The 27,895-nt window shown below is 36.0% G+C and overlaps 1 protein-coding gene across 5 annotated transcripts; it reads left to right on the top strand.

Annotated features, from left to right (window-relative positions):
- Positions 1-123: 123 nt before the first annotated feature.
- LOC138694173 (uncharacterized) lies at positions 124-24,295 on the top strand. Of its 5 annotated transcripts, none has more exons than XM_069817773.1 (7): positions 126-456; positions 721-795; positions 4,928-5,459; positions 7,984-8,297; positions 14,164-14,446; positions 18,297-18,482; positions 23,349-24,295. In XM_069817773.1, the coding sequence occupies exons 2-7, from the start codon at positions 767-769 to the stop codon at positions 23,571-23,573; spliced, it is 1,569 nt and encodes a 522-aa protein (XP_069673874.1). In that variant the 5' UTR covers positions 126-456; positions 721-766; the 3' UTR covers positions 23,574-24,295. The 5 variants fall into 5 exon arrangements, with proteins under 5 accessions (XP_069673919.1, XP_069673874.1, XP_069673855.1 ...); XM_069817754.1 differs by having other exon boundaries at positions 4,898-5,459; XM_069817818.1 differs by lacking the exon at positions 18,297-18,482 and having other exon boundaries at positions 124-456; positions 4,898-5,459.
- Positions 24,296-27,895: the final 3,600 nt, after the last annotated feature.

Here is a 27,895-nt window from a genome sequence, read left to right as displayed (position 1 = left end):
CATTTTAACACAAAATGCACCAATTTTCGCGTTTATTGTTATTGCCATCTAGCGTCAAAAGTTTCTATTAATACGAAAACTGTAACATTACTGCCACCTGGCGAGTGAAATTGTAACTACTTACTCACGTAGGAGTTTTTGGTGGTTCGGCCCTGATCCTGAGAGATAAGCGTGATAATAATTTATTTCTCAGGGCTTAAGTGCTAACGCAAGTCCATGTGGTCTCCAAAGAAACCAGACTGCGACCGATTACGATGGATATGCCGATCATGTGGAGGATTATGTTTTAGCGCACATGAATATATCCTTGAGAAACAGTCATACATTTCTGTAGAGCTTGGAGTCGAATCAGATACGAGGTGCAAGGTAGGACTGGCAGAGGTACCGGTATCCTTAGAAAATATTGACAAGTTATGGTACTACGGTATCTGAAGTGGATAATCAATAACTCTGAAGGTGAGTATTACTGTACAATACGTGAGTAAAATTTAATTAGTATTTAGTTTTAAGTCAGTTTCGAGTTTTAAAGTCACTGAAAGGGGAATCCCCTTCCCTCATATTCATTTACACAATATCATGATAAAATAAACTGATAACAGGAACTGAAGTGTTATCGAACGCACGTTTCTGATTGCTACCGTATATTTCTTTTTTAAGTATGTATTAGATTATTAAAGAGAAGGAATTTAAAAGTAAGGGAGTCACCGTATGTTGTTTTAGTGTAATCCAGTGCTTGTACCGGAAAATTGTCATTGGATTGAGCGACATGCAACACAGCGCCTATTTTGATAAGAGGTAACGTAGTAATTAATACCAATCATCATCATCATCATCATCTGTGGTCATACAGCCCTTTTAGTTTAGCCTTGACCTCCTTAAGAATTGCCGCCCAATCTTCCCTCTCTAGGGCTCTCCGTCTCCATCTCTTAATTCCTGCTTTAACTAGATCATCCTGAACATCATCCAACCATCGTAGTTTAGGTCTTCCTGCTCTTCTTTTACCACTTAGCGTGGCATCTAGTAATCTCTTAGGAATATTATTATTGTCCATTCTGATAATGTGGCCCAGCCACTCCAGCCGTCTAATTTTTATATCAGTGACAATACTTGAATCTTTATATAGTTTTTGTAGTTCAGAATTGGTCCTAATTCTCCACTCTCCCTTATCATAAATAGGGCCATAAATTTTTCTTAAAATTTTCCTTTCCCACGTATTTAAGATGGTTATTGCTCGTTCAGGTAGAGTCCAGGTTTCGCTTCCAAAAGTCACTGTAGGTTTAATAATTGTTTTATAAATCCTCACCTTCATTTTTTTGGAGATATATCTGGTTCTTATAATTTTATCTAATGCTCTGAGGCTTCGATTGCCAATGGCTATTTTATCCTTGATCTCAGTTAATATGTTGTTATCCTCGGTGACTATCGAGCCGAGATATCGGAACCTTGAATTAATACCAATAGTTTACCTAAGGTGTAGGTTAGGGATTAACTTCTCCCCCACCCTGAGGTTAAAACAAAAAATAAAGATGAAAAGAAGAAATAGTTTTTTTTTTTTTTTTAATTTTATTCCTCCATATCTTTAAGTCGTATTTTGATTATATTTTATATGCTTAAAGTCTGAAAATGCTCTTCAGTCTAAAAGAAAAAAATATTTGGCAACATAAAAAGTGTTTGAAATTGTGAATTTTCAAAATCGTCATTTTTCGACTCGTACCAAACGATCTTTAAAAAATTATTCACAAGATTTTTTTATAGTTCTAATAATCCTCTCTCTCTCTCTTTTTTTTTTTTTTTTTGCCTTTCATATTAATAAGTGCTAGCTCATTGGACAGAGTATCTGTACTGCAAGAGGAAGAAAAACATTTTCTTAACAATATTTACATTTTTTTTTAAATTTTAATTGAATTTTCTTTTTATTTCTCTTAAGACAGGTTAAGACTGAGCTACAGTTTATCTTACTAAGAGAAAGGGCCAAGCAAAATTTCATGCACTTGCCAAACAAAAAATTGTGGAAGATACAATTTAAACAGTTTTGAAAAATATAGTTTTGAGAAAATGAGCTATAAAATTACATATTGCTGGCTGGTATTGTGTTTGCATGGAAAAACATTTTAATGCATCATTATCATCATCAGCATCATTTACTAAGCAGGCTTTAGACCATGTGGTCTGTTGCGGACTCAATCCATCGTTTAGCTGGACGTCGTATTCTTCTATAGTTCAGGATTTGTCTTAGGATTCTTGTTCGATTTATTTTATTAACGTGGTTCTACCAGTTTTGGCTCTGTATTTTTTGGTATGTTAGGATTGATTCTGTATTGAGTTGTTCTAGAATGTCTTCATTCTTTTTATGATCCCATCTAATATAACCCGCAGTTCTTCTCACGAAGTGCATTTCTACCACTGATTCTGGATGCATCTTGTGCTTTTATGGTCTATGCTTCACATCCGTATGATAATATGTATAGGACAGGCTAGAGTTTTGTATATCTTAAGTCTGGTCTTTTTTCTGTATTAAATTTGGTTTGAAGACTGAATTTATGGTACAACCCATCGAGAGGGCTTTTTTTGCTTTCAAGACTCAAGAAAATAGCCAGACAGATTTTAACGTTGACTTTAATGCATAACTTTGTCAATTTTACAAATATCTTAAAATGTTTTCACCGATATAAAGTTATACTAGAAGAAAAATGAAAATCAGTGATAGGAATTGCTAGCTGGTATTATGTTTGCATGGTAGAACATTGTAATGAATAATTTGATCAGTTTTATAGATAACTTAAAATTTCTTCCACAGATATAAAGCTAAAGGTACGGTCACACGTCGCTACTTTTGCAGTGCTACTTTTATACTGCAGCTGCAAAAGCTGCGTGTTGTGTTCACACGTAAGCCAAAAGTAGCGCGCTGCACGCTACTTTTCGTGCTGCGCAACCCGAGTGCTGCAAAAGTTGCAACTGGAGGTTGCGAGTCTGTTCACACGCAAGGCGCTACTTCTGCAGCCGCAGTCATGCTGCTGGTTCCCATCTCCGTGTTGACTTATCGATATACATTTTGTGGTTATGTTCGCATTATTAAGAAATTGACATTATTTTTACTATAAAGCTTTTAAAAACGCCTATATACTTAAATGATAACCAACAGTATATTCACGTAATCAATGTTGGCAACCCTCCTGTTTGGAACTACGCTACGGAAAATTAAAAAAATGAATTATGTCGTCACCAATTATGTTCAGACTGTGTTGTGTATTTAATAACTGTTACAAATAATTTATTTTCATCACATTTAACATTAAAATATATCCAAACAATAAAAGTATCATTGACACATTTGGGTGGTAACACTGGTTGCAACCGCAGCAAAAGTTTCAACAAAACCGATATCAAAAATGCTGCGGCTGCAACCCTGAGAACCCTGTTCACACGTCGCTACTTTTAAGTTGCGCGCAGCATGGAAAAGTAGCGGGCAGCAGGTTCGGCAGCTGCTACTTTTCGGGTTGCACCGTTGTTCACACGTCGCAGTACGAGAGTTGCGCAGTTTTTTGTACTGCAGCGCTGCAAAAGTAGCGACGTGTGATCGTACCTTAAGAATTCATATCAAATTAATATAAGGAAAGTGAAAAATATTTTTTTTTTTTTTTTTTTTTTTAACCTTCGAAGTGTATGTAACTTCTACACAAGCTAAGAACCGTAGTTTAACGTTGGTCAAAACGAAAATGCTGACACGATATTTCATCATGCCCGAAGTGAATATAAATAACATCACTGTCATTTAAAGGCAATCTTCCAGAGTTCCTTAATAACATATGAGAAAAGTTATCCGTCATCATTCGGATTTTCATATTATTTGAAAGACTTCTAATTAAGTGTTAATGGTTTATTGCTTGTACCCTTCCTTTAAGAATAACCACACCTTGATATGCTTGAGCTTTGACAGCATTTGGAAATTCATTTAGCTTATGACAAGGATGGTTATCACAGATTCAAATATACCTATAGTTACATTTATATTCTTCTGTGTGGGAGATAAGTTGAGAATTTTGTGTCACATTTTGTTTTCATTTATAAATTTATTAAATTTATGATTTTTGTCTAAGGCTAACTTATTATACGGTATACTGGGTGTTCAGTTCAAAGTGTGTCATGGCTCGGTGTATGCCGTCATGTGGCTAGCCGATGAGCCTAGAGAATTCAATCTTCCTACACTTCCGCAGAGGTGTATTACCTATGTGCCAGAGAAGTTGCCTAGCAAGTACGGCGTTCATTCTGAAGAGTACTTACCAATACATACGGTAACGCTGGTAGTGGCAGGAATGTGAACTGTTTCGAAACATGTACTGAGGTGAGCTTTTTTCTTACTGTCGAGATATGGGGTGAGGGTTAAGATGATTACTTACGTATTTGTTGACATTAATTTCGACGGTCAACATGGACACGGAGCATTTGATTTGTGTTGTGGAATGTTGTGGTACGCAACCAATGATAACAAATACCCTGCGTACGACTTGGCCGCGCAAAACACAGTTCGAAAGAGGTTATGGTAGCACACAGACCGTACAGACTGCCATTTGTTGCTACGACGTTCAAGTTATACCGTACACGTTCCCAAGTTCAGATTGAATGCCTTGATTAATAGGCAACTTCTCTAACATAAAAGCTGAAACTCACTTCAAATCGCTGACCCATCAACAGTGACGTCATGACTCACTTTGAAATTAACACCCAGTATATATTTTTTTACAAAGATTTACAAAGATTTTATTGCAAGCAAAAATTACATACAATAACAATTATTTTACAATATTATATTAAATTCAAACTTATACAGTCCGTTACAATGCTCATGATCTTCATTTTTTGAAAATTTATTAATGCAATTTTTCTATAAATTTTCCAGGTTACCAATAATGGCTCAATTATCTTCTAGTCCTGAACCTTCATCAGAGAAAATATCCTCAATGAATGCAATAAGCACTGAAGATGATCCAGATGAAAACCACTTAATGGAAATGCTGAAGTCCCTGGAATGTCCATTTAATTGGTTACAAGAATATGAGAAGAAGAAGATAAGTCGAATACAAGAAAAGTTGGAGGAAATGGAAGACGAAGAGTTATTCCCTTGGCGTAAATTTAACCTCAGGTTAATACTCTCTTATGAATATTGTCGCGAAAAGTCGTACTCAGAATCACTTGAGACACTGCAATTTTGTGAAAAAATTATTACATCTAAAGACCATAAAGGGATATACGAAAACTTGTACCAAGATACGAAAGATGCTCTCTGCTATATAATTAAATCATGCAAGTGTCATTTGTACTTTGCAAAAAAATGTCTGAATGAAGTTAAACAAATACTTCCGGGAATTTGTAAGTATGAAGAAATGAACAATAAATGCAAAGCTGCAATATGGGGCGTCAGAGCAATTGTTATGATGGAATATGGACCTGAAGCAACCAAGGTAAGTTGTTATTCACTTTTATACGCACTTTTGTCACAAATTGAGAGTCAGAACATTATAATATTTATAATACTTTCAATGGCAACTGTACCTTTTAATGATGATAATGAACAACTGAGAAAAACTCAGATTGAGGCATTGCACTGTAAACTAATAAACTTGCTCGATTTGACGTTTTTTGGTAGAACAGCTTTATTAGATTCACCACATCGCGAAGGCCATAATATTTTATGAGTGGAGTTCGTGGTTTTTCGCATTAGTGAAAAATGCAAAATGTCTCCAATACATATATCATTTAGTACTGGTATTTTCATTTTTTACGAGTTCCAGATTGATAATTTCGTACTTTTGAATTTGCGACAAAATGAGAAAAGTATCTGAAAATGCGATATTATTTTGTTTTTGAGAAATAAATTAGAAATTGTAATGTACACGGGAGGCACCATAAGTAATGTCAATAATTCTGGTGGATGATTCCTTAATTAAAGATCAACAAAAAAGTCAAATACCATTTTGCTATACAGTAAAACCCGATAAGACGCTGTTGAAGGGACCAGGTGTAAAACACGTATTAACCGGGACTGCGTATTAGACGGGTATACTACTTTTGACTTATATACAGTATCTTTTAGCATTTTTTCTTTATTGAAGTACATGATTCATGAAAGGTAATACAGTATTACTCCATTATGTAATTACTGTACTGTACGTCAAAGACATTTACAATATGTACTGTACTTAATCGAAAAAAAAAAAGCCATTTACAGTTGTTTGCCGTGTGCGTGTTCTCCAAGTTCTCGTGTTTACCACACTTCAGTGTCTGTGATTACATCCTCCCGACGTCACAGCTGTAGTGATTGAGTCGCGATTTTTTATTATCGTTCTTAATGTCGATGATGGGATTCCTAATGCATCAGAGAGTTGTTTCTGAGTAAGAGTAGAGCCTACTGTTCTCATCGTACTTTCGTAAGATTTCCAAATTTTCCGACACAGTAAGGACTTTCCATTTAACACTCATTGCAATCACAGTCACAGACATTTCAATACACAAAAGGACAACAAACTGCCCAGCAAAAATTTCTAGAATTTTATTACGGCCGAGTGAGGAATGTTGTTTGAGAGAGAGAGGGTTAGCAAGAGGGTGAGGTATTATAACTGTATGTAGGCTTTAGCCACGCAGATAAGGAGTCGAATAAGAGAGCATAACAAGAGGGTGAGGTATACTAAGGTATGAAGTATGAAGGTTTAAATGCGCAGGTAAAGGGTCGAATACCAATACTTTCCAGGTTAATGGCACCAGTGAGTTCAATGACCAAGATGTTTCATTACTGTTACAGTACATTGCTGAAAATTACATCGAAAATATTCCACAAAAACAGCGTATTATGCGGGATTTGAGTGCAACAAACGTGGTATTTTATAAAGGCTTTATATATGAAATGTACAGGGACTGGACAAAAAAAGCGTATTACACAGGATAGTGTAATAAGAGGGCGTGTCTTATCGAGGTTTTACTGTATTTTGAATAGTTTTCCAGAAAAACGTGCATTTTAAAATATATGAACTATGAGAACTTGTAACGCTTCGCCCTAGAACCAGCTGGGAGTTCTGTTGTTCTGAACAAACCCCTCTACCTGGGTTGTTGAAGGTCAATGCGAACATGCCATGTACATTGCATTTAAACTCTTAAGAAAAATACAAGTGACACACTGTTTAATTTTTGTGTTTAAACTGTGTTAGATAACGGAGAATGAACACTGCTTGTTTCAAGTTAAACAAAATCTTGGACAATTTAAAATAAACTATTAAATTTTAATTAAATGTTGAGAGAACACAGGCAATAACACATGCTTCTTTCAAATTAAATGGATAAGATTAAGAAATACTTCTACACTCCCATTTCAATTGAATATTCTAGAGATCATGAACAATGAATCTCTGGGTTCTTTAAAAGCCATAAGTAAGATACCAGTGCACATGGAGCTATGCTGACTGACTGATTCTGGGCACTAGATAGAGATATTTCACGGGGAGATATACCACAACTTCAACAATTTATATTAAATAAGGTTGCATGCATTTGTAATAGTCACCAACATGAATTACTTAAAACATAAAAGTATGATTCACTTCTTATCTCCCGATGATAGGGGGGAAAAAAAGAAAAAGATTCCATATTTGAATTTAGCATAATATGTATAATGAAGGTAACATAGTGTAAAGGGTGGTTCACAATAAACCTGGAACGGAAACGACAACGAGAACGAGAACGGAAAATAAATATATTTAAATGTGAGTATTCACAATAGTTGATTGTGAATGTTGACATTTAAATACATTTATTGTAACAATATTTCCGTTCTCGTTCTCGTTGTCGTTACCGTTCCAGGTTTATTGTGAACCAGTCTTAAGCTGTGTAGTAAAAAATATGGAAGTTTATTTTTCGTTGTACAGTGTTATTTACTAATCTGGGAAACAAACCTAAAACCTAAGTTTCAAATAAAATGTTTTAAATGTGTTTCAGTCTTCATACGACTTTGTGAGGAAGGCGAAAGAGTTGGACCCAAGACAACAGGAATGGCTCTTTTTGGAAGTTAAATGTCTTGGTCGCATTCGACGTTTTGAAAATTACCATGAAATATCCGAAAAGGAACTCAATGCAATGAATGAACTAAACAAGAACATTGAAAAGACGAAGAATCCAGGATATTTAATTTTCTTGGCACAAGCCTACAGAGAAATTTCTTTTGCAATGAGGATTCAAGGGAGATATCACCGAGATCGTGAATTGAGGAGACAAGTACATGACATGAATCAGCGCTCAGTCTCTCTTTACAGGCAAGTGTGATTTATATGAATGTAAGAATTTGTATAAGGTATGATCGAATTAAATTCGCTCGTGTTTCCCTTCTCCTCCTGATCATCATCATCATCATCATCATCATCATGATCTCATATATTAATCCTAATGGTCTGTTACTGTCAAATTGTCCATAATTTTTTCGGTCTTCCTAAGTTTCTACGACCTCTTGGAACGTAGTATGATATTATTTATTATTATTAAGTTTGATCAATAATTCGCCGGTGCTCGTGTAAAGGGGATTAAGTTAAATTGTAAGCTATGTAAATTTCTCTCCTTTGGTACTGAACGAAACTCCTTTGTCACAAAATACGGAGCACTGTAACTGCATCATGGATGGAAGAATTATTTAACCCTTTTAATACAAGAAAAAAGTAATTGTGGAGAGTTGAAATCTGTACTTATCCCAGTTTAGCGAAATCATATTTAACCCCCTTTACATGAGCACCCGCGAATTATGGTACAAGAAATCTTAATGTATTTTCAGATTGTTGTTCCAATGCAGTATGTTATCAATTTTCCAGTACCCAGGGCAAGAAGGCTATAATAGGAGAAGGAAGGCTCATAAGCCGGATTAAGTGTCATCTGTTAAGAAGCTTCTCCCAGCCACAAGTGGAGCACCACATGCACAAAAATGGCGGGAATTTCAAACGACTTCTCTGCACTTAATCGTTATATTCATATGAAGTGCTACCCGAAAGTTCTCGAAATTCACAAGTGGCGCACAACTGAGCACTAGTACGACAAAATGCCGCTAGATGACACTTCATACATCTCTTGTGAGTCAGTGTGCCAAGCGTTTTCGTTCTGAGTGAACGGATTTAGTATTAGTGAGCGTTTTTCCATTGCTATGTGTTGCTTACATTGTGATTTCCAATATGAAAAACTTATCAGATTACCAGGAAACAATTGGTATTCATACAGTCCTCTATGTAGATTGAAAACTCAAAAAAGTTTCATATCTATTGTTCAAGAATTAAAACAGAAAATCAATATCCCGAATTTAAAAGAAAACTTACAAATTAAACCAAACCCTTTAACTCTATTAAATATAGAATATAATCTAAATTTAACAGAAGAAATACTGAAATCAGAAGTAAACACTGAAATACTGAAACAACTGTCTTTAGAGACAATTAATATTAGGTACCCTCCACAAAACTGGCTTCATTTATACACTGACGGATCCTTGATCTCCAGAGAACAAGGTGCAGGTGCAGGTGTTACGTGCTGTCTCTTCTCACTTTATAGATCTCTTGGGTATGGAACAACAAGTTTTGATGGAGAAATCATTGCAATAAGTGAAAGTCTCAGGAATCTTCTATGCCACATCAGTAAATTTAGGAATGCAGTTATATTGTCAGACTCCAAAGCAGCTATTCTATCAATAGTCTCTAAACACACACCTTCATCTCAAACAGCAGAAATAACTAAAATGCTCTCTCAATTAATATCACTCAATAAAAGAATTGTATTCCAATGGATACCATCCCATTGTGGAATCCTGGGAAACGAGAATGCGGATGTTTTAGCAAAGAAGGGCAGCACTGCTACTTACAGACCTGTTACTAAATCTACGTATTACTCTGTGAAAAGATTTATTAAATCTACATACTTAGACTTCAACAAACAAAATTTGATAACACAATCCCAAGGGAAAAAATGGAACTCTCTGCATCAAAATCCACAGTTAATTCCCGATTTACCACGAAAATCGTCTGTAGCTGCATTTAGATTGGCAACAGGCCATGATTGTTTGGCCAAACACCTGCATAGAATTGGAATATATCAGTCCCCTAACTGCCCATTGTGCAACTCAAACCAAGAAATGGATTCGGAACACCTCAAAATCTGTGCTTCAGTGGCTGACCATGATAATATCTTTGAAAAATATTGGAGTGCAAGAGGTCAAATGACTTTATTGTCAAATGCCTGGCATTAGAAAACAACAACAACAACAACATTGTGATTTCACAATGACAGATTTGAGGGAGCAGCACGTATGCGTAAAGTTTTGTTTCAAACTCGGGAAAACTTCTGCAGAAACACATCAAATGTTAAAGCATGCATTTTGGAGATGATGCTCTAGGCCAGATCCAAACCTACGAGTGGTTCAAGAGTTTTAAAAATGGCCGAACATCGGTTGATGATGATCGTTCTGGACGACCATCAACTGGCATTACACCCGAAAATGTCGTTGCTGTTCGGTTTGTGATCGTGCAAGATCTCAGGCAGACCATCCACGACATCTGTGACATTGTTGGACTATCGTATGGCACGTGCCAGAGGATTTTGTCAGATGAACTCAACATGAGAAGGATTGTGGCAAAGTTCGTTCTGCAGCTACTGAGTGCTGAGCAAACAGCAAGTCTGCAGGAATCTTCAGAATCAGCTTCATGATGACCCAGACTTCCTTTTCAAGATTGTCACAGGTGATGAAAGTTGGGTTTATGGCTACGACCCCAAAATCAAACAGCAGTCTTCTCAATGGAAAAGTCCATCTTCACCCCGCCCCAAAAAAAAGCCCGTCAAATGAAGAGCAATGTGAAGTCCATGCTCGTAATGTTTTTTTCAAAATTGAAGGTATTATCCATAAGGATTTTGTCCCTCCTGCTATGACAGTGAATGCAGTGTTCTATCATGACGTCTTGAGGAGGTTGAGGGAGAATGTAAGGAGAAAACGTCCGGAAATGTGGCACATGGGCAATTGGTTTCTCCATCATGACAATGCAAGGCCACATACAGATTTCATCATGTAAGACTTCCTGGGGAAAAACAAAATGACAACCATTCTTCAACCACCACATTCGCCAGATTTAGCCCCATGTGACTTCTTTTTGTTCCCCAAGATGAAAATCAACTTTTGATTGCATTCCTGGAGTATACATTCTTGAGTGTCAGGAGTTTGCACTGCACTCACTTCGCGATTTGACTATAGATTATTCAGTTATGAGTGCACTCTTGAGCGAGCGAAATGCCATTTTCTTTTAAAAGTTATAGTTATAGAAAGTGAGGAAGCTAAAAGTAAAAAGAAAAAATACAGACAATACTGAACGAAGAACTGGTTTCTGCAAAGAAATACATTTGGTCACATGAATTTGGTTAAAGTTTATATTCATTAATCAGCTGAGTTTCCTAGTGCAAACCCTAGTAACGCCGCACTTCGATTATTGTGATGTTTTGTTAAGTGACCTAAGTTCTGAATTGTCAGTTAAGTTACAGCGAGCTCAGAATATGTGCGTCAGATACGTGTGCAACATCCGACGATATGATCACATATCACCATCCTTCGCAAGTCTCTCGTGGCTCCGACTTAAAGAACGTAGAACTTTACACTCTTTGTCTTTACTCTTTCGAATTCTGCACACCTCAACACCAAATTACCTTTCGTCTCGTTTCTCTTATCTATACTCTAGCCACGACGTAAATACCAGATCACTTATCTGTGGCACGCTAAGTATACCTCTTCATAGAACATCTTGTTATTCATCATCTTTTACAATATCCACCTCGCGTCAATGGAATTCCTTGTCACAAAGTATTAGGGGCTGCAAGACAATAAACACCTTTAAGAACAGCTTAAAAGATAACCTTATTAGCATTTCACTCCAATCATACTGATTTAAACTATCACTGACTACATTGTTACTTTTTTCTTTAGACATCATCCTGATTGTGCTGTATTTTAATTGTCTCGTAATAATCTCTTTCTATTATCTAATATTATTTGAAATATATTAACATCCTATATATTTTAGTTTAATTCTGCTACACAGTTTATTTCAGTGTTTAATTAATAGTTCATAGTATTTTGTTGTTTAATTTGTAAATAACTTTTGTATACATGTAACTCTCATCTAAATCAAATTGTTGGATTTTTTGTAAGTTCATGCATATGTATATACACTTTTTGCTGGTTGAGTGGAAGAGAAGGCCTTACGGCCTTAACTCTGCCAGCTAAAATAAATCATTATTATTATTATTATTATTATTATTATTATTATTATATGGATAGCTAATAGGGATTGCAAGAAAGATCCGTCTGACAGATTATGTCGCATCCTAGTTTTCCCCAGTTTTTATTAGCATAAGCTGGAAATTTCACTTTTCATAAACATTCGTGTTGTTGATAGAGTTCTGTAAAATCACGCATCAATTCACTCGCCATTTGCCGATTTTCTGGCATGTTCACTTCAGGAATGCACACTCAAGAATTCCAACTTCATACTGCCCGATATAGTACATACACACGCATTTTTGACACGTCTGGAGTGTGCATTCAAAAGTTAAGTCAATATAGAGTACCGGTATTCACCAGCCACTGAACGAATATTGCACACTTTTATCACTGCCAATGTGGCGCAATAAACCAATTTTCAATACTTTTATCACAACCACGACACATTTCAATTCTTCAATATATATAGAATTATTACATTAACACATTTAATATATCACAAGATATAAACTGAACGAATTAATGTAATTATTATAAAAGTCACCTTATTTTCTTCATAGAATTACGATTCACTTCCACTAGATGGCTACCGACACCAGCAGCAGGCCCGGCAATACATGCAAACGAAATTATATTAAATGTGAGGAATGTTACTATAGGTGTGTAGTATTATGCGACAGGTTAGGTTAGGTTAGATTAGGTGTGTATTATGTGACAGCTTAGATTAGGTTTGATTAGGTGTGTAGTATTATGAGAGAGAGGTTAGGTAACGTTTGATTAGGTGTGTAATTTTTTTTTGTAGGTTATTTTATGACGCTTTATCAACAGCTTATGTTATTCAGCACCTGAATGAGGTGAAGGTGATAATGCCGGTGAAATGAGTCCGGGGTCTAGCACCGAAAGTTACTCAGCATTTGCTCATATTGGGTTGAGGGCAAACCCCGGAAAAAACCTCAACCAGGTAACTTGCCCCAACCGGAAATCGAACCCGGGCCACCTGATTTCACGGCCAGACACGCTAACCGTTACTCAACAAGTGTGGACGGGTTGTAATATTATTACTATGTTGGCGACACTGAAATCTACTGTTACATTAACGAAATATGGCAATATTCATCATTCACGCACGACGATTTTCGTATATAAGTAAGGTATGTATTTAGGGTGGGTTGAGTGGGCTTACAGCTCTCCCAGTGATCACATCAATTTCTACTAATCAATACTATAAATCCAAGGCATTTTCAAGATATTTCATCAAGTTCCTATAGTGGCTGGGACATAAGTAATATTCACAAAAGAGTGAGCGTGTGCATAAAGGCCACCACAGAAGGTGAGGTCAAGCAAACCAATTAAAAGGCTGCATTGTTAGCATGTGGGGGTATACAAAAAAAATGCGCTGCCCTGAGTATAATCTCTCTAATATTCACAGTTGAGAAAAAACAATTCAGATCATAGCGATGTGAAGGTATTGAAACTTGCATGAAAAACCAATTTAATAGTGACAAACACATTCAATCATTGTAACACACCCAAAATTCAACTTAAATCATGGCTTATATTCTCTGGCTTGCTTCTGTAACAGTCTGTAATAATTTTATATCGTGTTATAGGGAAAAAAACAAACACATACGCATGCATGCACACACCAAGGGCAGGTCGTTCACTGCAAACCCAGCAATCTCCAGTCTTTCCTATTTCCTGCCTTCTTCTTAGTCTCCGCATATGATCCATATATCTTAATGTCGTCTATCATCTGATATTGTCTTCTTCCCCGAACTCTTCTTCCATTCACCAGTCCTTCCAGCACAATCTGTTTCAGTATCATTCTTTCTTCATCCAGTCTTATAAGAAACTATGTTCACTGAATTTTCTTTGTTTCTTCGTAGGCAAGCACTGCGGCTTAGACCGGACTGTGGACACATTAACTACCGCTGTGCTGAAGCTTTTTTCAAATTCACTCAACCTTTTAAGGATGTCAAACTAGCCAAAGAGTGCCGGGATAAAGCTCTACAACTGGCACCATCCAACATAATGGCTAATCATATTGGTGCCAGAATATATGAATTATTAGACAGAGATATAGAAAATGCAAAAAAGTATTATAAGAAAGCTGCTGAACTTGGTGGATATGGTGCTCACTTGGAATTGTACAAATTATATTATCAAGAGGTAATGCTCTTCCTATTAGTTTTAACAAAGAAATTCTATTGAAGCTAATTTTCATTATAACAGAGGCAATGTGATGAGTTAATGGGTAACTTTTGAACCAGATATTTGATATTCGATACTACAATTTTACAAGTGAAACCTGAAAACATAACACAGTAAAAAATTTAAATGCTCCAAAAAGCTTTGTAATGCTTTATTTTACTAACAGCATGTGTACCTTTGAAATGCGACAAAAAGAGTTCAATTATACTAATATAATATTCTAAAGATCATATTCATAAATATTTTAACAACATTGTGTCATTCTATTATGCTAAACCATAGATGGGCATCGTGCCTCACTTGAGAAATGCCTCACTGACCTTCACAGAGCTTATCGCTCTGAGTGACATCATCTTCACAGTCCCCATTCCTCCCTCACGCAGCTCCTAGGCATGGGCAGGTTCTATATCAGTTTCATAAGCAATATCAGTGGTGGCATAATGGCATTATCAAAGCAGTGTGTACGTGTTAGAAAACGATTATTTCATGAGAAATGAGAGGAAGAGTTTTTTTTTTGCTGTTTAGAAGGGGAGAACATATGATGTATGTTATGGTCGAAAATCCTATTAGGCATTAATAAATTTAATATACAACGACATTACTCCTTATGTCATAAAGAACATGCTGAATTAGAAGGTAAGACAAATTAAATGTTATTTTTCGTACTATTCAGAAGAAAACTTATGATCTTAACATTTGCATAGTATACTAAATATGACATTATACCTTAAACACGCTGCATTAAAAGGTACGAGGAATTAAATGTTGTTTGTACGTATTATTTCAAAAGAGATTTATCAAAAAAATATCAAATGTGCGTAGAAAACGAAATATGATTTTCTGAAATTATTTTAGGTCGAGAACGTGCAAATCTATTAAGTAATCTTGATAAACGCCAGAATATTGAAGAAAATAAACGTAGACAATGTGATGGAATAGTATTGGCTAGTTACGCAATTTCTCGCCTGTGATTTAAATCAATTCAGTGATGGATAAATAGTAAAGAGGTGTATGATTAAAGCTGCCGAATTGAATAAAAGTTTTCGAGTCTCTCACGTTAACCAAGCGCTTTCCTAATAATTCGCCACTGACCGCCTTAGCGATTACGATAAGGTGACGCAGGTCACAGCAGTTTATATTTCCCATCCTACTCTGCAGTCTCCTCTCCTAGTAAATAAACTATTTCAAATAGAGTGCCTCACGTAACCGAAAATTGTGCCCATGTATGTGCTAAACGTTTTTGTTAAGGAAAACAAAGCACTCTTACTCTTTCTGGATCCATTCTATTCATTTTTGTCAGTGCACTCCTGCGCTGAAAAGTCTCTCGAAAAAACTGTAGCTTGTGGTATACACAAATATTGAACAGTTCTTTTCTAGGAAAATAGTCTTTCTTCACGGTAGACAAATGAGTAGGGATGCCACACATCCCAAATTTTCAGGGACTGTATTGGAATTGAAATCTGTATCCTGACATAAAAAAAATAATGTTCTGGTTTTCAGCAAACAAGAAACCTGCAACCTGCCGTTGCATTGCATCCCAGAGACGGTGATGTATCTTTTGGGAATGTCGTATTGTTTTGGTGCCTTCCACAATACAGGCGAAGACTCTCTACATCTTGCACCGGGGTTTCATAAACAAGAGCTTTCAAATGCCCTCATAAGTAAAAGTCTAGTGAGTTTAGATCCGGAGAGCGTGGAGGCCAAGGAATTCGTCCACCTTTCCCTATCCATCTATCACGGAACCTTTCATTTAGCAACTGATGTAGTCAAGCAATAAAGTGAGTCGCACGACCTTTGTACATACAGTTGCAAATCAACACTGGTGGTGAACCTAAGAATTACGTCACGACCCCACTACCACTAATCAGACGTAAACACTACTACAGTCAGATTACAACCATGTGTATCTTACTTTTTTTTTTAGTAAGTTATTTTATGACGCTTTATCAAGATCTTCGGTTATTTAGCGTCTGAATGAGATGAAGGTGATAATGTCGGTGAAATGAATCCAGGGTCCAGCACCGAAAGTACCCAGCATTTCCTCATATTGGGTTGAGGGAAAACTCCGGAAAAAATCTCAACCAGGTATTGCCCCAACCAGGAATCGAACCCGGGCCACCTGGTTTCGCGGCCAGACACGCTAGCTGTTACTCCACAGGTGTGGACCCAACCGTGTTTATATAACATATTTTCATTCTCTACATGTGAGAAATATTTCCCTAAAGTTTTGACATACCTTTTTGTTACATCCTGTATACGATGTAGCAATACTACTTTATAGTGCATATAAATCCAGGTCCTAATCATAATCATTGCAATTGCATCTATAGTCACGTCGCTGTTATTTCCGGCGTGGCTCCGCCTCTTTGCTTACGTCCTAGTAAGAGTAGGTTCTAGAAAGAGTAGGTACATATAATCGTTCGGCATTTTAGTTCTTTCATTGCCAGTTGCGGTTAGCAGACGACGCTATTTTCCGCACCGTTAAACATTATCACGTCGTAGCACCTATGATAATTGCATTGTAAATTTTAGGTTTCATAGATAAATATCTAAGGAAAGCATAGAAAAAATTCGAAATCAAAATGTTTTTTGGGAAGGGAGAAAAAATTACTAACTTCGAAGTATCATGTTCAAAATAGACATTGACACCTTCAAAAGTTTTTCTATTTTTAACTTTAGATGGGAGTCAAAGCGAGAGAAATGTTTAGAAAGAATTACTTTTAAAAGTGATTGCTATTCGAAATCTGTACCGTACTAGTTTCCCAGTTACTGGGAGTAACATATGCGCGGACCTCAGTTTGCAGAGTAACAACTTAGGTCTGTTAGAACTGTGGATTCTCATAGAAAAGCCGGCCCTTCGGCGGGGCAAGTGGGGCGGTCACCCCAGGCCCCGCGCTTTGTGGGACTCGCTGCCGGAAAAAAAATTCAATCTGTTGACTACGTTCTTGTTATAATTTTTAATGTGAGAAACTTAAAAATAAATAGCTAAGTGAATGTTGAGATAGCTTTTGAATACCTAACGAAATCAATTGTTGACTATAACGTTAATGTATGTGGATCAAATGTTGCACTGTTTGTTGAAGGTTTAATTACCGGAGTATCCAGCTGCATGGCTCTAAGTCGATTGTTACCCATGATTCTATTATTATTATTATTATTATTATTATTATTATAAACAAATACACCTAAAAGAGCGCGGAATTAAAATTTGTACAGTTGTAAATTCTCGTCTGCTTGCTGCAAACGGCAAGGAAAGAACGAAAATGGCGGACGATTATACCCAGTATCTATAGAGCCTTAGGAAGTGCATAACGAAATCAACAGCGAATGAAAAGACTCACATGTTTAAATGTAGCCGACTTGCAACGTGATTGGCTGCCAGAAATAAGAGCGACGGGACTATAACAACATGGTGCAGCTGTATGTACTATTATGACAGGCATGCAGATGGCATCAGTCTGAGAAGTTGTAGTCTGCTACTGGAAAATGAAAGGAAGCTATAGCAAGACTTCACTGGACCTGGAGCCTATATAGCTAAAATCGACACATGGCACCACAAAGAAAGCGAACTTCAACAATCAAACCCTTAGGCTTCTTAAAAAAAAAAAAAAAAAAAAAAAAAAAAAAAAAAAAAAAAAACGGGCCTACCAGGAAATGATACTGACAATTTTTCATTATACTCCCTTTATGAAGCATGGAAGGGAGATAGAATTTCAAATGGAATGATTTATTATTTTCGATACCTATTATGATTTTTCCGAAAAAGTTAAGCAACTTTCATGTAAATCTTTTTCACGTCATTTCACAGGACAATACATATGATCCAATTCCTGAACTTGAAAAGCTGTTGGAACGATTTCAAAACAAGACCTTACAAGAAAAGACTTTGTGCCAAATGGGTTCATATTATTGTTTCATAAAGAATGACCTGCCCACAGCTTACAAATATTGGCGTCAAGTCATGGATGACAATCCAGATTCCAAGAGGTTGAAGGTAAGCAATGCATGCAACAGGGCTCAATTAATAGAATATTTTCGCAATTTATAATTTTGAACGTGCCTAAAAATTCTCTTAATGCATTTTATTTTGCAGTTCATCTAATGTTCGCGGCTCTGATTTATGAATTATGCTTTTATAACTACCACACAGACCTGGATGCACTCCTATCTCACTGGCCGCCAGCAGCGTGTTGTCTTTAATAATTGGTTCTCCTCCCGGCAGACAGTAGAGTCAGGATTTCCCCAGGGTTCGGTATTGGGTCCATTGCTTTTCTCTCTCTATATTAACGATATCGCCAAGTCATTTAAATATTGCAGATATCATATTTATGCAGATGTCGTTCAATTATACATTTCCACCAGTCCTGATAGACTAAGTGACTGTATTAATAGACTCAATAAAGATCTCGAATCCGTTTCATCTTGATCTCAACAATTCGGACTTAACTTAAATACAGATAAATCACAGGCTATCTTATCTTCGAATAAAAGATTAATCCCCGATATTAATAACCTGAACCTTCCTCCTGTGACTCTGAATAAAGCGATCATTCCATTCAGTTCAACTGTAAAAAACCTGGGAGTTCATTTTGAATTTAACCTTACCTGGGACATGCATATCAAACACACATGCAAGAAAGTATTTTCCACTCTTCACTCATTAAAAAGACTGTACCACTATCCAGCTAAATTAAAGCAGACGCTTGTACAGACTCTTATTATGCCTCATTTCGATTATTATGACGCTTTATTCAGTGATCTCAGCGTGAATTTATCCCAGAAACTGCAACGTGTTCATAATGTGTGTGTTCGTTTCATTTGTAATGTCTGCTACTACGATCACATTTCGCCTTCTTTCGATAAATTATTGTGGCTCAGGTTAAATGAGAGGAGAAAGTTACATTCCCTTTCTCTTTTATACCGAATTCGTCGACCTGGCTGGCGAGTTGGTATAGCGCTGGCCTTCTATGCCCAAGGTTGCGGGTTCGATCCCGGGCCAGGTCGATGGCATTTAAGTGTGCTTAAATGCGACAGGCTCATGTCAGTAGATTTACTGGCATGTAAAAGAACTCCTGCGGGACAAAATTCCGGCACATCCGGCGACGCTGATATAACCTCTGCAGTTGCGAGCGTCGTTAAATAAACCATAATTTGTAATTTATACCGAATTTTGCACACCTCTACTCCCTCTTACTTATCTGTCTGATTCCACAATCTTTCTGGTATCATAACTTAAATACTTGGTCAAAATATGATAACACGCTAGAAATACCACCGCACACATCATCTCTTTATTCTTCATCTTTCACTGTTGCTACTTCTCGTCACTGGAATTCTCTGCTGCCTGAAGTCAAGGGCTGTCGAACTTTAATTTCCTTTAAATGTAAATTAGAAAAATATCTTATGATGAGTTGCCAGACCTAACGCGTTGCTAATATTTAATGGAATGTGTTCCAATGTATTTGTTTATTTATTTTTTTTGTTTGTTTCTTATTTTTATTATCTAAATCGTGTTTGTTTATCACTTAACGCCAATATGTATCCCACTGTGTTGTTGTTTTTTATTATTAATCTATTTTTTGTGTACATTTTATTCAATTGTCGGTTTCTGGTTTAATTATATAAATCCTACTTAATTGTAATCTAATACTAATATGTATATTAATGTGTTTATTTTTATTTTTACTGTGTACTTTTTTTATTGAATTATCAGCTTCTGCTTTTATGTGATTTGTATTTGATTCTAGCAACATTAATATGTATTCCACTATGTTTATTTTTATTTTATGAGGTAAATTTTCTGTAACTACCTCTTTTGATCTCATTATGTACATCAGTATGTAATTACTTAATTCCGATCCAGTTTTATGTACAACTGTGTAAGCAAGTTTTGATCATGGTTGAGTGTAAGAGAAGGCCTTACGGCCTTAACTCTGCCAGGTTAAATAAAGCCATTATTATTATTATTATTATTATTAAAAATTGTATGCCATTAGGTCTGGAGATCGAACAGGCCACAACTCTTCACTTATTACTAGAGTTGGTAGATTTTAGCAATTTCAAATTAAATATTTAGCATTTTAAACATTGTCGGTGTTAGAATTTAGCATTTTGTAGCATTTTGGGATGGAATATTTTTTATGAAAAGTTAGGTGGTAGAAATTCAATGTCTATTAGTTACCCTTGAGGGGAGAAGCATGGGTTGGGAACTGCCCTCGCACGCAGGCCACTTGAGTGGGCCCATGGTATTATCCAGAATGGAATAATGTACATGCTGTAAGACCTCTCGCACTACAGATTCCCCTGCAGGCTACCCCCGAAGTCCCCCTAATGCCTACAGAATCCTTTTACCCTTTTGCTTAGGCATCGCCATGATCCCACAATCCCTGTACTATGATCCCACAGGGGAGTTCACGTTACATAGCACTACCACTAGCAACTAATGAGTTAATGACCACATACCATGAGTTCCAAGTTCAGTGGCGGCCACAGCTGACTCTACATCAGAGCAAGTCCGAAATACGAGAAAGAAACTGAGATGACGATGGAAGAGGGAAAGTGTAATTATGATGGCGAAATAAATCATAGTTTGTATGGTTTTCGTGGTTTTTCTAAGGCACTAAGATAAATGTCAGGATGAGCCTTAAAGAAGTAGGCACGAACCTACATCACCTCCCCTCCCACATTTTTGGCATTTTCCAAATTAAAGCCTTGAGATAATTGGAGTCTTGGTTTTCGCGTGTCGCCTGGTTACTTCAAGGCGAGCTTATTCAAGTGTCTCTCGCACAGCGCAAGGGTTCAGATCCCTTCTTTGCGAGGACTGGTGCACTCCTCTCCTTTCACTGCTATGCTTTTAACATATTTAGTCATTCTGCCCTGCTGCTATTCTGTAGTGCTTTTGATATCCCCTCCTTATGTAATATCCATTACATCCATTTTCAGCTTTCCTCTTTCAAAATTCTCTAATGTGCCTTCATATGGAATGGCGAAATTGGAGACAAGTGACCAACAGTGTTCCCAACTTGTCGTGAAAAAATATGTGCGATGAATAAAAAAGTAAACTTTTTGTGATTAGTGTTGAAATAACCTAGAATTTTCAAAATTACAATCTCAGTATTTACTTTGATTATCACGATTAACTCACCAATTATGCTAACTTTATCAAAGTTCATTAGGATGAGAATCCTCCAACTCAAAGTATATGAAATTGTCATGCTTGCAGCTGAAGTAGAAGCAGAAGTGAAAAATTGGGGAAATGGATGACTTTCTTCCTCAGGTACTGTATAATTTGACAATGTCCCAGTTTTATGCACCACTTGCACAGAAACTTATAGTCCACACAACAATTTCTATAACGTCTGAGACCTGTCCGAACTGTTAATATAATTATTATCGATGTTTAAGGCAACTGGAGATGGCATTGATGGAAGAGAAGATTGAGGCGATCTTGATATCTGGAAAATGCGGCTACCACATCATAGCTGCAGATTTGAACAACAGACATGCAGAAAGACCACCAATTTCACACAAGACTGTCACATCCCTGATACCCAAATTTAGAGCAATTGGGACTGTTCAAGACAAACCACATTGCAGTCACTGACATGGGAACCTCAACATTGGTCCTGTTCAGGTCCAGATGCTGCAGAAACTATCAGAGGATGACCCGGATAGAGGTTCTATCGTCAAAACAGTTTTCAGCCAACTGCTACATAGGTTGTCTTGGGCAGTACAGTTGCTCTAAATTTGGATATCAAGGATGCGCAGTGCTGTGTGAAAATAGGGTCTTTATGGATGTCAGTTGTTGAAATCTGCGACTACAACACGGCAGCTGTGTTCCCCAGACATCAGTATCACCTCAAACTTCTCCTCTTTTGTTGACGCCATCTCCAGTTACCTGGAACATCACTGGTCATTTCAAATTTCTGTGTTAATAACTTTTGAACCACAACGCATGTTAAATATGATTACAGCAATGAATTCCTGAGTAAATTTTGGTTTTATTTGATATGTCATGTAACTCCCTTCCCATTTAAAAAATGTGACTTTGATCCAAGATGGCCACTTTGTTTCTGGAATACCAGCAAAGGTTGGTTTCCTCTCTCATTCTTTCATGGGGTACTTAAATCTTCAATTTTCCTCTCCGAAATAAAAGGGTGTCCTGGGACTTCTGACTCACCTGGTAGTGAGATCTATGCATCACACTTACATTAGTACATTATGCAACGAGCCTATAATGGCAGTAATTAAGACACGAGTATGTTTGTTTATGAAACGAGCGCAAGCGAGTTTCATAATTTTCATGCAAGCGTCTTAATTACCATTATAGGCAAGTTTCATACGACTTCTAACTTGAAATTATTCATAAGTTTTCATGTTATGGTTATGTAAGTGACGAACGGAACTGACCTGAATTGTGAGATGTGCGCAGACGCGAAAGTATTGATTTTTTCCGAGGCACGAATATCATTGACCTTGATATAACCTAGAGAACATTGGTCTTGATATAACCTGGAAATTGATTTATAATTGAAAAACGAGATGACAAATTGAATTTATTTGAATATTATTTACAATTAACGCTAATTATTATAGTAACAGAACATAACCTTCTGCGACAGTATTGGATTTCCAGCCTCCGTGACTTTTTGCTAATTGTCTTTCGATTGTATATCTGAGAATAATCGATACTGGCGGGTTTATAACGGTATAAAGGTGTTTTTGTCATTGGTTGAACAACTGAATTATTATGAATAGGTGTACTTTAATGAGGTGCATTAAAGGGCTACTACCAGGTGTATAATTACTACATTTCGGCATGGTCGAGCATAAACTTATTTAATGAATTATTTTGTTTCAGAATCACAAATGTTCCTTCATACCCTCCATGAAGACACCTATAAATATCTATGAACTGCTGTTTGATGAAGCTAGAATAACCATAAGGAGGCCTGAACGTAAATTAGATGAAGATACTCTGGCAATTCTTAACGAGATTATCAGTACAATTAGTGAACGTTTCCCTCAACTGGCAAATAACCCTCCAGTACCCAGACGTAGGATGGCAATGGAAGAATGGCAATGAAGATGAATGCAGATTACATGGAAAACAATTTAGTGCTGTCCTCTCTAGGTCTATGCACTATGTATCTCCATCTTTTTATAATATTAGATAAAGATGAAAATCGTCACAGAATTATACTCAGTACCAGCAACAAATTCACGGTACTTCGTCGGGTTAAAACTTACATAGGATGTTCTATTAACAACATTCAGTACTCGTCCTCCACACAATAGCTGCTGGAATATTGTCCATCTTGTGTGATACTTCATTCAAATCATATAATTCACAGAACCTGTTGACTAAATCTAATATCGTTTTTCCACACAGAACTGGGTGGTCAGCAAATTTATGTGTAAAGTTTTCCCTTGTTCTACCACACGATTTCTTTTCCTGTATGTACATTTTCAAAATGCGTACACGTTCATGCAATGAATATGTAACCATTGCAAAACACAATACAACATAATAAACTGCACTTATCCTTAACTGAGTAATTTCATGCAATTATTGCTGCTTGACAAGGACAGATTGCAGACTGGCACAGCTAATTTCGGGGGACAGAGATTAAATTTACTTGAAAACCACATTAGTAGTAACTTTGATACTCGAGCAAAACTCTCCTACAGGTGTGAATTAAGTTGAAAAATAATGTTCAAAACCTGACACCAGGATAGAGTATGTGTTAGCCAAGAAGAGCCTATTTATTAAGATAAATAAAAATCATATTCTTGTTTTTATGTAAACCGTGGTTTCATTTCCAAGCATCTGCATTTCAGACGTACCTCCAGTTCAGCCTCTCGATTTTTTTAAATCTAAAATCCTTCTTTCTTCCCCACTTGATTCTTCATAAACAAAGGCTTCCTAATACATTACACTTCAGCCTCAAATACAGAAACTTATGTATCAACGATTTCAATAGTTTCTAGTGATGGAAAGTGGCATGTTTGGACATAAGTTCATTATTAAAAATTACTAGCCTTGATTCCATTTCACGACGTCTGTTAATGGAGTTTTCTGTGTCCTGTATACTTATAATACAAGCTACAATTTGTATAGGTATGCACCTAAAATATATACCAATATGTGCAGTATTAAATCCGATAAGTGCCATGTTGCAATATCAGACAACTAATAATATAGTACATTATGCAACGAGCCTATAATGGCAGTAATTAAAACGCGAGTATGTTTATGAAAGGAGCACAATCGAGTTTCATAATTTTCATACAAGTGTCTTAATTACCATTATAGGCAAGTTTCATACGACTTTTTATGCTCGACCATATTTCTAACTTGAAATTATTCATAAGTTTTCATGTTATGGTTATGTAAGTGACGAACGGAATGGAACTGACCTGAATTGTGAGATGTGCGCAGACGCGAAAGTATTGATTTTTTCCGAAGCACGAATATCATTGACCTTGATATAACCTAGAGAACATTAGTCTTGATATAACCTGGAAATTGATTTAGAATTGAAAAACGAGATGACAAATTGAATTTATTTGAATATTATTTACAATTAACGCTAATTATTATAGTAACAGAACATAACCTTCTGCGACAGTATTGGATTTCCAGCCTCCGTGACTTTTTGCTAATTGTCTTTCGATTGCATATCCAAGAATAACCGATACTGGCAGGTTTATAATGGTACAAAGGTGATTTGTCATCGGCTGAACAACTGAATTATAATGAATGGGTGTACTTTAATGAGGTGCATTAAAGGGCTACTACCAGGTGTATAATTACTACATTTCGGCATGGTCGAGCATAAAATACAATACAATAGTGATTCAGGTGTGAATGTGTCTGGAGTAGAATCAATATGGTGTTTTCGAATGGGGAGTTGCATCAAGAGATCAGAAACAGAAATATTTATCTTGGAACAAATTCATCTCACTTTGATGGTAACTGGAAGCTATTAATTCTTCCTTGAAACAGTCCTTCTGTTGCTTCATAGCTTTCAATAAAAGTGTTGTTCTCGGATATTTTAAGTTGGTACTGGTAACTCAGTTCTAAAAAAAATACCAAACACGTCTAGAAATTGCAAAAAGTAATTTATTTTGTAATGGATTTTTTCACTGTGTAACATACAAGACAATATGAAAGCAGACTGTTTGGCTTTTGGAGAGTAACAAATGTGTACGCAATTACAAAACTGTGGCCTTGTAAATGTAGTTGGACCAATGGTAGTTCATCAGAGGAGGCAAGAGAGGAAAAGTCTATCCATTTGTTCTTTGTAAAAGACTATGCTTATTGTCTATACTATAATAGATTGATTTGTTCTCTAATAATAGCCTACAATATCAATTTTTATGGTAAGGAGATAACTTTTAATTCGTATTGTATATCTTGATTTTATATGATCTATACAGTCTTTAATGGATATAATATCTTATTCCACTTGCTTAAGCACGATCCAACTTTCGTTTTCAGAAGTTATTACGGATATTGCAGGGAATTTTTCATGAAATGAATGCCATCGTATGTCTTTTTATATATTTTAAAAGTGTAAAACTGATTTATTTTCTTAAAATCGTATACTGCTTTTGTAATTATGTCTTGTAATTTTGTATTGCCAGTATAATTAAACCATCAGCAAACAGAAACAAACTGATGTACTCTGTCTTATTACAGCATCTGTTATGTTACCTTTCCAAGTCCTTAGAACATCACTTATGCAGATGTTAAATAAGTCTATGCTATCAATAGTCTCTAAACACACACCTTCATCTCAAACAGCAGAAATAACTAAAATGCTCTCTCAATTAATATCACTCAATAAAAGATTTGTATTCCAATGGATACCATCCCATTGTGGAATCCTGGGAAACGAGAATGCGGATGCTTTAGCAAAGAAGGGCAGCACTGCTACTTACAGACCTGTTACTAAATCTACGTATTACTCTGTGAAAAGATTTATTAAATCTACATACTTAGACTTCAACAAACAAAATTTGATAACACAATCCCAAGGGAAAAAATGGAAAACTCTGCATCAAAATCCACAGTTAATTCCTGATTTACCACGAAAATCGTCTGTAGCTGCATTTAGATTGGCAACAGGCCATGATTGTTTGGCCAAACACCTGCATAGAATTGGAATATATCAGTCCCCTAACTGTCCATTGTGCAACTCAAACCAAGAAATGGATTATTCGGAACACCTCAAAATCTGTGCTTCAGTGGCTGACCATGATAATATCTTTGAAAAATATTGGAGTGCAAGAGGTCAAATGACTTTATTGTCAAACGCCTGGCATTAGAAAACAACAACAACAATAAGTCCGGTGATATAAAATAAAGCCCTGTCTTACGTCTTGATTTAGTCTATATTTTATTTTTTGTTTATCTCTTAATTTGTTCTCTTGCACATGCGTTGTATAACTTTGATTAAATATATTTAAGATATTCCACTATAGAATTCTATTTATGCTATCAAACGCATTTTCAATATCTATAAAAGTTATATTCATCTCCAAATTATATTCTCTTCTTTTTCCAATCAATTGTTTTATTCTGAATACATTGTCTATGCAAGATTTTACATACTTAATCTATCCCCTTCTACAAAGAACTTTCCATCTTGTACGATCTTGAGCAGTCATCTTCATTCCATTCATTCCTCTCTCCTTCAAGATACCTTGGATTCTTTCCTCCCACATCTGTCGGAGTCTTCCTTTAGTCTCTTTCCTTGCACTCTGGTTTGTCAGGCCATTTTAGGATATATTTTGTCATTCATTCTTGCTACATGCGCAAACCATCAGAGTTGAGCTGATTTATTATATCTGTGAGTGGAGCAATTTCTGATCCTATTGTTATTGCGTCATTCCTAATCATATTATATATTTTAGTTCTTCCTCCTATGTTCTTTAAATACTGTACCTCATTTCGTAGTTGACATTTTGGAAGTTAAGCACCAAGACTCATATCCATATGTTATAGCACAAAGACAATTCAGAATGAACTAATTGAAAGAATATATAATTTTGTTAATCGGATTTCTAAGCAAAAATCTATCTGGGAAAAATCCGTTTTGTTCTTCTACGATTATATTTTGCAGCCCTCTATTATTTTAGCACAAATTTTGTACTTTTGACTAAAAAAAGGAAATTAGTGATATATATATATATATATATATATAGGTACGTTAATTTTTTGTATTTTTTGTCATTATGCTATGACAAAACATATTTGTAATCAAATTAGCATATTAAAATAAATGAGTTTTCTAATATGTGAAAAGAGTAATTAAAAAAAATGTAATTGTTAACCTCATTGACTCACCTCTTCCTTCCATATACATATATTAAATTAATCATTCATAGTGTTCTGCCCAA

This window comes from Periplaneta americana, chromosome 1 (genome assembly GCF_040183065.1).
Source record: "Periplaneta americana isolate PAMFEO1 chromosome 1, P.americana_PAMFEO1_priV1, whole genome shotgun sequence".
NCBI lineage: Eukaryota > Metazoa > Arthropoda > Insecta > Blattodea > Blattidae > Periplaneta > Periplaneta americana.
This window is presented reverse-complemented; position numbering and strand designations above follow the sequence as displayed.